Source organism: Lynx rufus, unplaced genomic scaffold (assembly GCF_022079265.1).
Source record: "Lynx rufus isolate CCGP_SWC_20201006 ecotype Redwood Valley unplaced genomic scaffold, mLynRuf1.p SCAF_23, whole genome shotgun sequence".
Classification (NCBI taxonomy): domain Eukaryota; kingdom Metazoa; phylum Chordata; class Mammalia; order Carnivora; family Felidae; genus Lynx; species Lynx rufus.
In genome coordinates, this window is record NW_025814838.1 from 13,145,226 (window position 1) to 13,161,489 (window position 16,264).

The 16,264-nt window shown below is 46.0% G+C and overlaps 1 protein-coding gene across 6 annotated transcripts in view; it reads right to left on the bottom strand.

The window, feature by feature from the left end:
• Positions 1-301: 301 nt before the first annotated feature.
• The window catches only part of MRTFB (myocardin related transcription factor B), a 127,269-nt gene continuing 111,306 nt past the window's right edge, over positions 302-16,264 (bottom strand). For all 6 annotated transcript variants that reach the window (XM_047087162.1, XM_047087156.1, XM_047087161.1 and 3 more), the window contains 2 exons: positions 8,388-8,448; positions 302-5,964 (listed from right to left, as the gene is read on the bottom strand). In XM_047087162.1, coding sequence (XP_046943118.1) covers positions 5,432-5,964; positions 8,388-8,448 — 594 coding nt within the window. In that variant the 3' untranslated portion in view covers positions 302-5,431. The remainder of the gene's footprint in view (positions 5,965-8,387; positions 8,449-16,264) is intronic.

Consider the following 16,264-nt stretch of genomic DNA (forward strand, 5'->3'; position numbering starts at 1 on the left):
CTTCCCGTCAGTGTTTCCTTAGAATGAACATGGCTTTGGTGTAAATCTTGCCATGTTCAGGTCCGGCCAGTCCTGATTTCTGTCTTGTCTCCCACGTTCCTGGACTTGGGGGAGGGTGGCCCACTTGGCCTGTGAGCTAGAGTTCACCTCGGTGAGGCTACTGGTTTCGTCTGCGGCCAGGTGCTGTGAGGTGTGTGTTTGAAGGTGGGGTCTTCTCCAAACTCTGTGCCTGCGCCCAGCTCTGCGGTGGCTCTCCCGACCCGTAGGGTGTGGCCTTCCCTCTGCACAGCAAGAACCACAGTACATCAAAATGTTTTTTATTTGAGACACAAAAAATGCAAAATTGCTGAGATATCAAACGTTTCCCGATCGGCTACAATACTGCCACTATGTACAAAAGATCTGACGATCAGTGTGCACACATATAAAAATACAGTATGCGTTGCCTATGTACAGGACATGTGCAAAATGTATGGCGTTCAGACATGATACGGAATTGATTTCAGGGGTGCAAACAGCAAATACAAAGGCATCATGGTTTTTCTTTTAAAAAACAACATAAAGGCAGTACATGAATGGACCCCCCGATTGCCGTATTTTTTTATTAGGCTAGCGCTTTAGTAAGCGGGGCTCTGTAGATGGGTATCTTTCTCCTTGTTTTCATAAAGTGAGATGCTAAGACATGATGTGACAATGAAAATAAGAAGAGAAACACCTATCACGCTGTGTTTCTACTGCAAGCAAGAAAAAAAGGAAACTAACCTGTACTTAGGAAGAAACTCTGTATTACTACTAAATATGCATTCTTCTGAAACCAACAAAACAAATCTATACTATTTTACATGAAAACAACAGAGAAATATCTACATCTTTGTGAAAACTATAACCTTAAATGGATAATACCTTTTTGGGACTGATTCTTGAGAGCTCGTTAGTCTCAAATTTTAAATAAAAAGTGCCTCCTTTTGGCAAATACTTGGCAATGCCTTTGGTTCCTTTAAAGCGAGTTTGCATTACTACTGGTTACTTGAGGTTAAGTACTTTTGGTAGATACTAAACCCTTCCCTAAATGCTCCCTCTTCCTACCAAGTTAGCAAGTCTCCTTACAGCATCATGTAGAGAGGTAACTGTTACAAGTCTCGGTGATTCTGTGAACTGGGTTAAAGCTTTGTCTTAGTAGTTGGCACAAAGCTCTGTTCAACACAACAGCTGTGCTGATAATCGCCAGTGGCCTGTTTTGATTCCAGACAGCACCTTTGGTCTGAGACCGCCATCCTCGTGTCACAGAATTGTGACCTTTCTGGCTGGTGACTAGCAGAGCAGTGTGTAGTGGGGGGGCGGGGGGGGGGGCGATGAGCACTCTGTAAACGTGCAGCTTTATGAAGCGTGGGCTTCGAATCAGCTCTGCAGGCAGGTTGGCCAGGGGGAGTGGGGAAGACACAGACCCCTCTTGGGTGTCATGCGGGCAGTCACTTCACACATGAGAAAGGCAGCCCGGACAGACGGTGAGTGAGCGAGGGTGGGGACCAGGACAGAGAATTATTGCTTCTGGTGATTTTCCAGTTTTGACTGAAACCACTCAGAGGATGAGCTGATGCGCAGGTAGGATGCTCTCCCAATCCGCATCTCTGCACTTGTAAGCTGTGCTCCCTGATAAACCTGACCTTCCACTTAATGTTCTTTGACGGTGTGGGCTGCGTGGCCTCCAGGGTAGTGGACAGTTTGTGTGGTAGCCGGCTCTGGCGCCAGGAGCCAGCCTGCACACGTCGGCAGGGCCGGATGGCGGAAAATGGAGGGTTATTGTGGATCTGGATAAATGGCCTGTGTTGCTCTGTTGGTAGACACTGGACAGCTGTTCTCCCCGAACTTCTCTAACAAGTTCCCCACCCCCCCCCCCGCCCCGGCCTCCCCCTGCCCCACCGCAGGCAGGAGCCCGATGAGGCCAGGCGGGCCCACTGCCTTCACAGCTTCTCTGTGGCCCAGTCTGTTGGCAGACTAGAGGGACTGTCCCATCACTTGCGGGGACGGCTGCTTGGCCAGCTCCTGTGGCTGCTTTCCGCCTAGGAATTCTGAAAGGGCTCTGAAGAGAGCCGTGTGGCCTGGAATGATTGGGGTTGAAAGGGCAGAGGAAGCCTGAGTCAACTTTGGTGACAGGATGGGCAACACGCCGCCGATACGCTGACTGCACAGTTCCGTGGCGCTATCTTATTACCATGACTTTGCTTTCAGGAGGCGGCAGCTGGGAGGCAACACCAGGCTACCTTCCACCCTGTTCCAAAACCGCACCTCCTCCAGCCTCACTTACGTGGGTCACAGAACCGTGCAGTTTAGAAAGGGAACTGAAATGAGATCTAAGTGCTATAAAAATAGTCCTATGAAACACAAAGCATCCGAGCAAGAAATCCCACGAAATGAGACCGTGTCTTTGTCCAAATAGGTGGCAAATACTGTACAGTAGATTGCACGATTCAGGAGAATGCAACAACGTGAACCACCAACGACCCGCCTGCAGCGGCTCCCTAGACGCGCTTTGCGGAGATGGACAAGGTGCCCACGTGCCCCTGGGCTTCCAAAGGCTGGAGACGCTTCGGTGTCACTTTCTGTTCGTCCGGCCGCCCAGTGACGTGACCAAGAAAGAACTGCGTACACTCGAAAGGCAAGCTTGGTTCTGTCGTGTTTCAGGAACATTGAGGGAAGGAAGAAGCGTGGATGTGAGGAAACGCGTACGTCCCGGAGCCGGCCGTTTTCCTGGCCAATTGCAGTCTGCAAGACGACGCATGACGCATGACGCACGACGCTACGCACGACGTCTACGCTACAGGCGTTCACACCGAACGTCCGCCGCCACCCTGCCCTGGGCTTCGATGGCCGTGAGACCGCCCCTCGGACAGTAACAGTAGTCCTCTGGACTGCACAGCCTTCCCGTCGTGCTTCGCATCGCGTCCACAGACTCAGGTCAGGGGCCTCGTTTCCGTGTCCTCTTTGGTCTCGTCACACGCTGCCCATGCTCCGTGTCCTCCCTCTAACCTAGAATGTGGAGCTGGGACCCCGGGCGGCTGCCCCCATGGCATGGACACCGGGCTCGCCGCCCTGGCCGGGCCCCGAAGGAATGGTGCGAGCGGGAGGCCGGCGGAGCCCCGAACGGGAGCCTCCTCGCCTTCCCTTCCGAGGAAGCCCTGCACGTGACGGCGAGAACGCATGTGTGAAGCGGGCACCTTCGCGGTGCGTGGCGGGCAGAGAGCAGGCTGGGGAGGCGGCCTTCTCCGCGCCGCCGCGGCTGTATTTCGGAGAGCGGCCTTCCTGGGGCGTGTTTCAAACCCTGTTTGACGAGAGCGAAGAGGACTGCTGAGGGCTGGGACACCCCGTGTGCGCGTGGCTCAGGGTGATGGAAGCGGGGGGGGGTGGGGGGGGGGCGGGGGTGGGGGGCCGGGGCACGAGGCGGCGCCACCGTCCCCTGCAGTCCCACGATGTCGGGTGCCAGCCTCGTTTCAATCTGAGTGAAGCCCCGAGCCTTGACCTCCCCTGAGAGGAGGAAGGGCCTGCCCGAGCGAACGGGCCCTCCGTCCCCAGAGGGCGGCTGGCGCCCTTGCCCTTGCTCACGGGTACATCCTGCTTCGAAGTTTCTAGATTGCATGCGCCGGCCTGCCAGTTCCTCGCCATCTCAACTACTCACTCAGACCACACTGAGCATAACCGCTTCTGCCTCGAACCACTCAGAAGTGCTTTCAACTTGGGAAGTGCCACCTCACAGAGGGCTGCAGTGTGCGGGGCGACTGGATACGGGAAAAACAAACTTTCCTTGCACGTAGTAAGATCGAGAAACCAAAATAAAAACCTGAAAGGAGGTCGGCTCTGCGGCAGAACGCAAACCCGGCAGTGATTCCCCAGTTCTTTCCAGACAGTGGGTCAGGCTGGCTCTTCCCACGTCACTGTGGGGATATCACCACCTCACGACCCAGAGAGATCAACCTGACCCTCGGGTTCACACAAAGCGAGGCGTAGAGCATGACAATGGTATTTAACAAACACCTTCACGCTTTTTGGTAGATTGCAGGGTTTTTCTTCAGTTATTTACATTTTATCGTATACTTAAATGACTAGCTTGACCTAATTTTGGAAGTCCTGTGATAGTTGGCATTTTAGAAAACTCTTCAGAAACTACTCAACAAACGTGACAACTTCTATGTAAAAAAAACTACTAAAACCTCCAGTTTTTCAATCTTCGGCCTGATAATATAGCGAGAACTCGGGTATGACATCCAGTTACAAGCCTATAAAATGACAGGCAGGGAAAAGCGACAGGAGAGGTGGCCAGAGCTGGGGGCTGGCGGCCAGCCTGGTGAGAGTCTAACTCGGAGCCGCTGCAGGAATGTCCCGGCTGACGACAGCCTTCTCCCCTGCCCTCTCTTTGCAACTCACCAGCTCAGGAGGACCGTTCACACTGGAGCCTCCTGGGTTCTTTGAGATGGGTCTGGTTACCTGAAATCAGTCAGCTTTTCTTTAAATACAGAAATACACATGGCTCAAGTACTCTAGAAATATTCGAGTTATTAAAACAAGTAGAACCGCTGGCTACCCAATCCCTTACCCCAGTGTAGGCTGTACATACCACATGTGAGAGTGTACATACAAGTGTCTAATATACACATGAAAATCAATCTAATCAACCCTGAGGGTTGCTAATAGAATTTTCAGTGTTATCATTCATTATATGTGGACTTTGTACAGTGGTTTATGACCGTATTTTTTTTTTTTTTTACATTGTCTGGTGATGGTGAAAGATCATCCATTTGAATTGAAATTTGGGAATCTAAAGTAAGATTCCCCAAACCACAAAATAAACTACAACACACAAAAAATTATGTTGGTTTCTGAATGGAACCGAAAATCTTCAGCTGGAAGCTGTCCCGGAACCGGCTGGCGCTCTCTCTCCACTGCCTGTGCTGCCTGACCAGGCTCAGGCCATTTCTAGGAAACACCACGTGCAGTGACCTCTCACCTCCCTCAACTGGCATCCTCTTGTGAGTGGAGCCGTCTGCCTTCTATTTGGGGTCTTAAAGCGACCACAGAGGTTTAAATGTAGTTGACGGAGAACCCTCATATAGTTATCCTGCACACGTCACTCTCTGTCATGTCTTTATCTAAAGGTACTCTGCATTCTTTACTGAAGTCTGGAAAAACGAATGAGTCTTCTTTGACCAGCGATTTTTTCAGAAGGCCCCGTGCTATGTTAAATTGTAGAAATTCACCGCCGGATGCAATGACATGTTTTCACACTTGGTTTCCAGGCTGTGACCATCTAGCCACCCTTTCTATGACAACATATTTTAATTGCAACAACACCGCTATGGATCTGTCTCTAAAAACTGCCCTCTTCAGAACGATCTTCATCTTCTTAGACGTCAGGAACTCGGACGAGAAATCTGTGCTGTTAGTCCCATGGCAACGGCAGGTCTTGTGGATCTAGAAAGTCAGTGGAGAACATGCTGGGAGCGGTGGCGCTGAGGGGAGTGAGTCCCGACGTGTTGGGCATGGTAATGTCCAGCCACTCCATGTTGTCTAAGTTTGAGTCAGAGAGGTCAAGTGACAGACAGGGGGTACTTGCAGCAAACTGGGCTTCAGAAGTCTCCATGGGTGAGTGTGAATGGTCCAGCACACTTGAGTGACTCAGCAAGTCATTTTGGAGGTCCTCGATCAGAGAGAAGGGCTCTCTGTCTTCACTGCTGCTTTGCAGGGGAACAATTTCGTTGGCCGAAGGTAAAGTTCCATCCAAGAAAGCTTCTAGCTGGTTCTCTAAGCTGGCAGATAAACTGCTCAGGGGTTCTAAGGAGACGGGTGGTGCCATTTGGACTTGGGGCGGGGGCCGGGACACCACCGTGTTGACTGGCATTGTGGTGATGCTGGCTGTCACTGGTCTCATTTTGGAAATGGGAGAAGGCTCTTCTTTTATAGGGAGGGAAATCTCTGTGTAAAATAATTGAAGTGATTAGTAAGTTAAGGACGTGATACTATTTAAACATTTTTATGAATTAGGACAGTTCTTTTGCTATTTTGTGAGGACTTCTACACAGTCCGTCTTAGGGGTAGGAAGAGAATGCTATTGGTCAGATAGAGTCCTTGATCGCCTGTAGGATGATGGCTCTTTTTAGCTGAATAAACATTTTCAGGTTATAACATTCTGATATGCTTTCTAGTCTTGTTACTTAAGAGCAGTAAGCATGACAAGCAGTGATATGGCACCAGGGAGGAGCTGATGGTTACATTTATTTGATAATTTGATCTTTGGGTCCTGGTTCCCAGGTACTTCAGGCTTCAGACAGGGTTCATGTCTTGTCCGATACCATGGATCTGCCATCACAGCAGCAACCACCCTTAAAGTGAACCTTAAGGTCACAACTGTGTTCCCAGTTTGTGCAGCCATGAAGTACATTCTTAATATCCTGAAAGCTCTAACTATATTCTTTTTCCTACTGTCATTATATACGTTCTGTATAAAGTTCGAAAGAGATGCAATGCCCACCATCTTTTATTTCTGAATTACAGCTAACACACGGCTCCTTTGACCCTCTTCTTTAAGATGGGTCACCTTACTTTTCTGCCTTTTTTGTCTTGTTTTCTGAATTTATACAAAATCTTGAAGATCTGGCAAATGTCTTAATAAGCACTAAATATGTGTTATTCCTTGCTGGATCAAGTAGAAAATTAACACCATTTGCATTAGATTGCAGTGTTGCTATAGATACATTTACTTGAATAAAGTATATTTTTTTACTTTCTTAGGGTATCTGATTGGTTTCGTTCGTATGCAGACACACCAGGAAGGGTGGATTTAGTAACAGCTGTGAGAGCTCAAAGGCCGGGATGCTTAATAAGGGAAAGAACCTACAGGCTGACTCCTGCTTGGGGACTGTCAACCGTGTGTGCTGACTGTGCAACTCTAGGTCGGTCTGTGGTTTCTCACTTCCTGTAGTCGTCCCTAGAATTGCTCTGAAAGCTGACAATGCGATCTCAGTAACCAGGCTCATAATCAACTATTTAAATCTCTGTTCTCATGATTACTGGCCGTGGTTTACAACAGGATAAAATAACATACTCACTGGATTCTTTGCCATTAAAAAAAAAAATCATGCCTTGTAGGAAATAACTCATTTGATGACTTTGTGACATCTTAATTTCCAAATTTAGGCTGTAAAAATTATTCTTTCTAATCATATAAAAAAATCTTTATTTTCACCAGATTTGGCAAAAAAAAAAAAACAAACATTAAAAATATCCTAAAATCATGGCCATGAAATGTCTATTTCTTTTATCTCCATGGTGTAGATATACAATGAGTTTAAATTACTTTGTGATGCCAGTATAGTTCTTAGGAAAAGAAAAAAATCTATTTGCACAAGTAGAACTATAGTCAAACATCAAGAATTTCCTGTGTCTTCAAAACCAAATAGTTATGCTATTTAGGGATATAAGCTGCTATGGATGGGGAAATTTTGATCCCTGTTTAAAAAAGTGATTAAAACTCCTTTCACCAAGGTAATTTAAGAATACTTTATTCCCAAACAGTATTTGTTGTATTTTTAAAATACCGTTTTTTATATTTGTTTTGAAAGATAGGTTTGCGGAGGTTGAGATACCCTTGATTTCTTTTGTGTGTGGTTAATATCCCTGGTCTCTTTTAAAAAAAAAAGTTTTTTTAACTTTATTTTGAGAGAGACAGAGATAGCATGAGTGGGGGAGGGGGAGAGAGAGATGCCAAGCAGGCTCGGAGCTGTCAGCGCAGAGCCTGATGCAGGGCTCAGACTCACAAACTGTGAGATCACAACCTGAGCCGAAGCCAAGAGTTGGACGCGTAACCAACTGGGTCACCTAGGTGGCCCCCCTTATTCCTTTTAAGATGATACACTATAAAGTCTAAGATTTTCAATTATATGTAGAAAGTGCTTCAAAATTGCCTTTGAATTCTAATAAAGTCACTACAGTCTGAGCTAGGTAACCCGTGGTTGTTACAGAATTCATGTGTGAAGTAAGTAGAGCACTTTTATCCCATCACAGTGACATACATAGGGAACATGTTTTAAAGTTTTTCAGTGTGGAATTTAAATTTGGCTCTCTTTTGCTATTTTTGAGATGATCTGTTATTTTCAAAAGGCAGAGATCTATGGATAAAACTAACATTACGTTATTGTTTTAAGCTGAAACAATGGTTTTTCCTCCATTTTATAAGTTTTAGTGTCCTAATTTAACAGATTTAAAACAGTAAATATAGTTGGAATTAGAAAAATATGTTTCTCGCTACTCAAAGATATGCCATGAGCTCTAAAGGAAAATATTCAAAACCTTGTCATAAAAGGTGACTCTGGCGGGTTCTGATGTGACTTGTAACCTACCTCCACTCTTGATAAGTATATCAAAGAGGTCGTCCATCTGCTGACTGTGTGCACTGGAAATCTACAACAAAGAATATAAATTAGCTTTCTTTCATGCGGACCCAGAAGCATTAACAGTTGGGAGCATTAAGGGACCCCTTTCCCCCATTCAGGCTTTCTCTCTCAAAAATATAGATTAAAAAAAAAAACAAAACAGCTTCTGCACAGCTAAGGAAACAATCAACAAAACTAAAAGGCAATAGACAGAATGGGAAAAGATATTTGCAAATGACATACTGGACAAAGGGTTATTATCAAAAATCTATAAAGAACCTACCAACTCAACACCCGAAAAACAATCCAGTGAAGAAATGGGCAGAAGACATGAATAGACACTTTTCCAAAGAAGATGTCCACATGGCCAACAGACACATGAAAGGATGCTCAACATCACTCATCATCAGGAAAATACAAATCAAAACCACACTGAGATGCCATTCCACACCAGTGAGAGTGGCTAACAGTAACAACTCAGGAAACAACGGATGTTGGCGAGGATGCGGAAAAAGGGGAACCCTCTCGCACTATTGGTGGAAATGCAAACTGGTGTAGTCACTGTGGAAAACAGTGTGGAAGTTCCTCAACAAATTAAAAATAGCATTACTCTGTGACCCAGCAATAGCACCACTAGGAATTTATCCAAAGGATACAGGTGTGCTGACTCACAGGGGCACATGTACCCCAATGTTGAAAGGTGTACTATCAACAATAGCTCAGTTATGGAAAAAATGCAGATGTCCATCAGCTGATGAATGGATCAAGAAGATGTGGTATATATTTACAATGGAATGCCGCTTGGCGTTCAAAAAGAATGAACTCTTGCCATTTGCAACAACATGGATGGAACTTGAGGGGGTACTATGCTAAGTGCAGTAAGTTAGAGAAAGAAAAATACCCTATGTTTTCACTCCTAGGTGGAATTTGAGAAACTTAATAGAAGACCATAGGGGAAGGGAAGGAAAAATAAGAAAAACAGGGTGGCAAACCATAAGAGACTCTTAAATACAGAGAAGAAACTGAGGTTGATGGGGGTGGGGAGTTGGGGAGGGTGGGGAAAATGGGTGATGGGCATTGAGGAGTGCACTTGTTGGGATGAGCACTGGGTGTTGTATGTAAGTGATGAATCATGGGATTCTACTCCTGAGGCCAACCTACACTGTAACATACACTGTTACCCTGTAAGTTAGCTAAAGTGATAATAAATTATTAAAAAAAAAAAGTATGCCTCTTCACACCAAGAAACAGACTCTGAACTATAGAAAACAAAACTGATAGTTACCAGAAGAGAGGTGGGTGGATGATGGATTAAATAGGTGATGGGGATGAAGGAGGGCACTTGTGATGAGCACAGGGTAATGTACGAAGTGCTGAATTACTATACTGTACACCTGAAACTATATTTCACTGTATGTTAACTGGAACTTATTTTGTTTTTTGTTTTGTTTTGTTTTGTTTTGTTTTTTAATGTTTGTTTATTTTCGAGAGAGACAGAGTGTGAGCAGGGGAGGGGCACAGATAGAGGGAGACACAGAATCCAAAGCAGGCTCCAGGCTCCAAGCTGTCAGCAACAGAGCCTGACATGGGGCTTGAACTCACGGAACACGAGATCATGACCTGAACCGAAGTCAGACGTGTAACCGACTGAGCCACCCAGGCGCCCTTATTATTATTTTTTTTTATGTTGATTTGTTTCTGAGAGAGAGAGGGAGACAGAGTCTGAAGCAGGCTCTGCAGTGACAGGATGTGGGGCTCAAACTCATGAACTGTGAGATCATGACCTGAGCAGAAGTCAGTGACTTAACCAACTGAGCCACCACCGAGGTGCCCCGCTAACTGGAATTTAAACAAAAACGAAGAAATTTTAGTTATTATCTTATTTTTATCAACCAAAAAAAAAAGTATGCCTCTCACTGATGTATACATTAGTTACGCATTGCTGTATTACACATTCTTCCAAGTTTACTGGCTTCAGATGCTATAGAGTTATTATCTCCCATTTTCTGTGGGTCAGGAATTTAGGAATAGTTGAGGTGGGCAGTTCTGGTGGGGGCACCTCCATGGGCGTGCAGTCAACATGCTGGCCAGGCTACAGCCATCTTCCAGCTTGGCTGGAGAGTACTGTTGTAAAGATGGTTCACTATATGACTAGCAGGTTGGTGCTGGTTGTTGACGGGGGGGGGGGGGGGGGGGGGGCTCAGTTTCCCATCGCACGGGCCTCTCCAGAGTGCTGCAGGACTGTCCACATGACAGCTGGCTTTCCCCAGAGCCAGCATCCAAGAGAGAGCAGGCAAGGCAGGAGGAGGATGCCTTTTATGAACTAGTATCAGAAGTCAAACACCATGGCTTCCACCACTTGTATTAGAAGTGAGTCACTTAGGGAGAAATGTCAAAAAAAAAAACAAAAACCCAAAGAAATCTCTTGAAACCACTGCAGGGCGTTTGGTTAGGTTGGGTCTGTTTTTTAGTCATTCTGATAATTTCTGCATTTTAATTGTCTTGTTTACTCCATTTCTGTGTCTTGCATAATCAGTGATAGGATTAAGTGTGGGTTTACCATTTTGTTTTGATTTGCCCTGTTTTTCTTGGTGGTGGTGGTGTTCCTCCTTTCTTGTGTTTTAAAAATACATATTCATTGGGGCGCCTGGGTGGCGCAGTCGGTTAAGCGTCCGACTTCAGCCAGGTCACGATCTCGCGGTCCGTGAGTTCGAGCCCCGCGTCGGGCTCTGGGCTGATGGCTCAGAGCCTGGAGCCTGTTTCCGATTCTGTGTCTCCCTCTCTCTCTGCCCCTCCCCTGTTCATGCTCTGTCTCTCTCTGTCCCAAAAATAAATAAACATTGAAAAAAAAAATAAAAATACATATTCATTTATTTTTGGAATCCTAACTAAATTTTTCTATTTTGTAAAAGCTGTACTTCTTTAGTTGTATGGGCATGCAATATACAGCCTTCATGTTTTGTAGGTTACTTAATGTTGTAGCATTGTACACAAGATATAAAACCCCGGTCAACATCTAGATCCACTCCCACCATCCGTTATTGATATTTTTAAGTGTTACATCTATATATTTTATAAACCCCTTTACAATGTTATTTTTTATAGTGCAGGTTTTCTGGTGATGAATTCTTAATTTTTATCTGAAAATATCTTTAGTTCACTTTTATTCTTAAAGAGTATTTCTACTTGATACAGAATTCTAGTTTGACAGTCCCTCTCTCCCTTCTGTTCCCCACTAAGAACTTTAAAGACATTTTTTGGGTATTTTCTTACTTCAGCAGTTTCTGATGAAAACTCGATCATAAAACAAATAGTTGTTACAGTTGTTACCCTGTGTGCATTGTACTGCTTTTTTTTGGCACTTTCAAGATTTGCTCTTTAACTCTGGCTTTCAATAATTTGACTATGATATGATGAGGCCTTCTATTTACCCTGCTTGATGTTCAGTTAGCATCTGAAAATTACAAACTTGTCTTTCATCATATTTGTGAAAAATTGGATTATTTCTTTTTTTAAAAAAATTTTTTTTATGTTTATTTATTTTTGAGAGGGAGAGAGAGTGTGAGCAGGGGAGGGGCAGAGACAGAAGAAGACACAGAATCCGAAGCAGGCTCCAGGCTCCGAGCTGTCAGCACAGAGCCTGACGCGGGGCTTGAACCCATGAACCATGAGATCATGACCTGAGCCAAAGTTGGATGCTCACTGGACTGAACCACCCAGGTGCCCCTATGTATTTATTTTGAGAGAGAGACTGGGGGAGAGACAAAGAGAGAGAATTGCAAACAGGCTCCACACTGTTAGTGCAGAGCCCAACTCAGGGCTCAAACTCAGGAACCTTGAGATCATGACCTGAACCAAAGACACTTAAGCGACTGAGCCATCCAGGTGCCCCTTGACTATTATTTCTTAGAATATTTGGCCTGCTTCATTCTCTTCTCGGAATCCTATCATACCCATCTCAGACTGTCTGCTTTAAACAACAGGTCTCTGAGGTTCTGTTCGCCTTAAAAATAAAATCTTTTCTCTCTTACTCACATTTGGATAAATTCTATTCAGCTGTCTTCAAGTTCACTGTCTTTTTACCTGTCATCTCCATTCTGTTAAGGCCATCTCTAACTTTTTTCACTTTATTATTTTTTTCAGTGTTTATTTTGTGAAAGAGAGAGCACGTGCAGAAGCAGGGGGAGGGGCACAGAGAGAGGAGGAGAATCCCAAGCAGGCTCTGTGCTGTCAGCTCAATCCGACAAACTGAGATCATGACCTGAGCAAAAATCAAGAGTTGGACACTTAACTGAGCCACTCAGGCACCTCTTTCATTCTAGATCATGTATTTTTTAGTTTTATTTATTTTTAAGATGTTTATTTTTGAGAGAGAGAGTGAGAGAAGGAGTGGGGAAGGGACAAAGAGAGAGATCCACCACGGGCTCTGTGCTCCCAGCAGAGAGCCTGATGCAGGGCTCAAACTCATGATCTGCTAGATGGTGAGCTGAGCTGAAGTCAGAAGATTAACTGACTGAGCTACCCAGGTGCCCCATATTTTTTAGTTTTATTATTTCCATTTCATTAAAAAAATCATTTCTGTATTTTCTATTTTTTCATTCATTGCAAGTACATTTTCCTTTACATCACTGATAGCTATAATAGCTATTTTAACACCCTTATCTGCAAATTCTAATACTTGGATTAGCTGGAGTTGCTCTTAATTCACTGCCTTTTGCCCTTCAGAAAGGGTTGCATTTTCTTCATTTCTATACTGCATGTGGTGAATGGCTATGAATATCACATAGTGGAGACTCTATTCTGTTACTTTTCTCAGATGAGTGGTTTCTTTTGTTTTAGCATGCAGTCAACTTGGCTGGACTTGGAACTTCTGCCCAAGAAACATTTGGAAGGTCAGTCACAGCTCACATCTTATCTTTAGTCTGCTCCCATGACCACCCAATGTCTACGTGGCTTAGGAGTCAGCTCGAGATACAGACAGAATTTGGGGATCTTCCCCACTTGTTCCTTTCCTTTTAGGTTGCTCTCAACTCAGCCCTCAGACTTCCCAGGGCATAAAGGCTATGGTTTTTCGACCAGTAACCTCACCACTTAGCTTGATCCCAGAGTAAAAGCAGCAAAAAGAGGGAATTCATGCCTTTTATCTCCCTTCCTCCGAGTCTGGACTCCTCACCAGAATATGCTGCAATTCACTCTTCAATGCCCTCATGTTAGTGCTCTTTGTATTAAGACCAGGCTTTACAGCTGTTATCTGTGGAAGACTTGCTTAGCCAATAGTGAAATTGGAAGTCTGAGTGAAGGTATTTTAAAAACCTCAGCATGCCTGGAGTTCAGTGCTTAACGGTGTATAAAGAACACCAGACAGTGATGTAGAGCTGAGCTCCCTTAGCCTGTAAACAACAACCAGAGACAAACATGGCAGGGATTCCGGTCAGCTGTCTTTGGTTAAAGGGAGGTGAAGTTCCTTCTCTGCTGTTCCATGCATCAAGTGAGCAGCACATATGAACCTACACATGAGAACCGGGTTTGGAAGGATGCGTCCTACCTATTAATTTTCTCACCAATTGCAGTTAAGCTCTTTGCCTTTCATTTCATCTCTGCTCTCCTGTGGAGAGAACAGGTGTCACTTCTTACGGACTAATGGGGAGGACCATCTAGTCTAGCACCGTGTGTTCCCATTCTTTTTGTAAATGTTTAAAACTGTTTCTGAAATTTGGTTCTCCCCTCACAGATAAGGGCCCCTGCTGACTATGGAACTGAAGAAAACCTTTTCAACGACAGGGACTGTGTTCCTTTGGCACTAAGCAGTCAGAAGCACATGGTAATTGCACTTCCCGGGAGGCAGGCCACCCTGGGAGCATGCCGAACTGTATGCTGCAGCCTGAGACCGAGCAATTTCTGCAGCTGTCCGCTGAGGCGGCTGGGTAGGTCATGGTGACCGCTCACTGCCTGGTTGAGGGGACGGGCTTGTTCGGTGCTTGCTACACAAAGTGTGGATCCTCTGTGAGGCAGGGGTTCTTTCTCGAAACTTACCTTTTAGTTTAGAGGGGGAGGGAGACCAGGAGACCAGGACAGAGTTTAGGGGAAGGTATGACAAGGTTGTTGTTGGGCACCCACTGCGGGCCGGACGCCTTTACCAACGGGAACTCTCTTCCCATGGCTTGCAATAGGGAGCAATGAGGAAGGCTCGGCGGACAGGGGGACGCCTGGCGCACCGTGCCTAAGAGCACCTGGTTGGGCTGCGGATCAGCACCCAGTGAAGTCAGGAGGACGTTGGTCTCCTCCAGAGTGCTCTTGCTCAAAACACTAGCAAAATGGTTTGCACAAGCTGGCCGACTGGAGCAGAGGGTTCTGGGGACGTGTGGAAGATGAAGCAGGGTAAGGTAGGGGCTGGGCAGTCTCGATGGCCAGCCAGGTGGAAGGCCATCAGCTGAATGCCCCCGACGAATGGCAGCTTTAGGAAAGAGGGCCCCATAGAGGACTTCTGGGAGGATGGTGGAGTCCAGGACCCTCGGCTCACCTGATCCCACGGACAAAGCCAGATGACAGCCACAAGGGTACAAGAGTGACATAGCAGACTTCGCACGGGTAATGGTAGGAGAATACATGGAAAAGAGACATGGAAAAGAGGAGGGGGGGCAGAGACGTAGTAGGGAATCAAGTTCCTGGTGAGACAGACCACAAAGGAGAGGGATACCACAAGCACAGAGAAGGGAGGGGAGCAGACCCCACCCACATCAGGCACCCCAAACATCGGGGACCTGAACTGGGAAACGTTGAAAACCCATGGGCCTTAACTCTGGGTCCTTTAACAATCGGTGGGCTTAGCTCTGGGAGAGCAGGATGGCAATGGGAAACCGAGTCCCCACCCTTAAAGACCCAGCGTAACGAACAACCCCACTGAGATACAGCATAGAAGGAGCAGTTTGAAAAGCGCCTGGGGTATAAGGGAAGCAGATTAATTTTGTATTTACTAATCTCAGAACATGTGCTGGACAGGCAGGGATCTTTGGCAGACTTCTGCAAGAGCCAAAGAGCTGGTGGGCACCATTCTCCCCCGCCTGCCAAGTTTAGACACCCGACACTTGTAGGAACCAGCGCAAATACTCTCCACCTGCCTTGGTAACCCCACATACTGATTGTCATTCTCTCGGGGACTCACACCATCCAACCTGCCCTGGGAAGACGGGAAGATAACCGCACACACGAAGGCTTGGGGCAGACAGGTGCTCTTATTAGTGGGCAGGGCCGGCAGTCAGAGGCTCTCAGGGACAAAGCAGGGAGAGTGCCCTGCAGGCTGGTATAACCATAGCCCTGTCAACTTGGGCTGAAGGCAGGGATCTGGTCTGATCCAACTACAAGTCCAAGGCAGCCCCAGACTGGCCCTTTAATAGCACAGAGACGAAATCCTGCCACAGTAGGCAAAGTGGGTCACTGCAGCCAACTGGACTAAAGGCAAATGTGGCTCAGCCACAACAGTGGGGTGCATGCAACACACGTAAGAGACCCCCTGAAGCAACTACTTCTGGTGAGCGAGGCACATGGCACTACAGGGTACGACAGGACCTCTTCTTCATGAGGACCCTACTTTCAAAAGCAGGAGACATAGCTGATTTTCCTAGTACAAAGAAACAAACAGGTTTAGACAAAATAAAGAGACAGTGGACTATATCCCAAAATATAAAAAAGAACCAGAGATTAAGAACTCAGTAAGTGAAATTGATTCCCTCTTGTGTATTTTTAATCACAGAGGAAGCAGAAGAATGGATCAGTCACCTGGAAGACAGAGTAATGGAAAGCAACCAAGCTGAACAACAACAAAATAAAAAATGAGAATAGGTTAA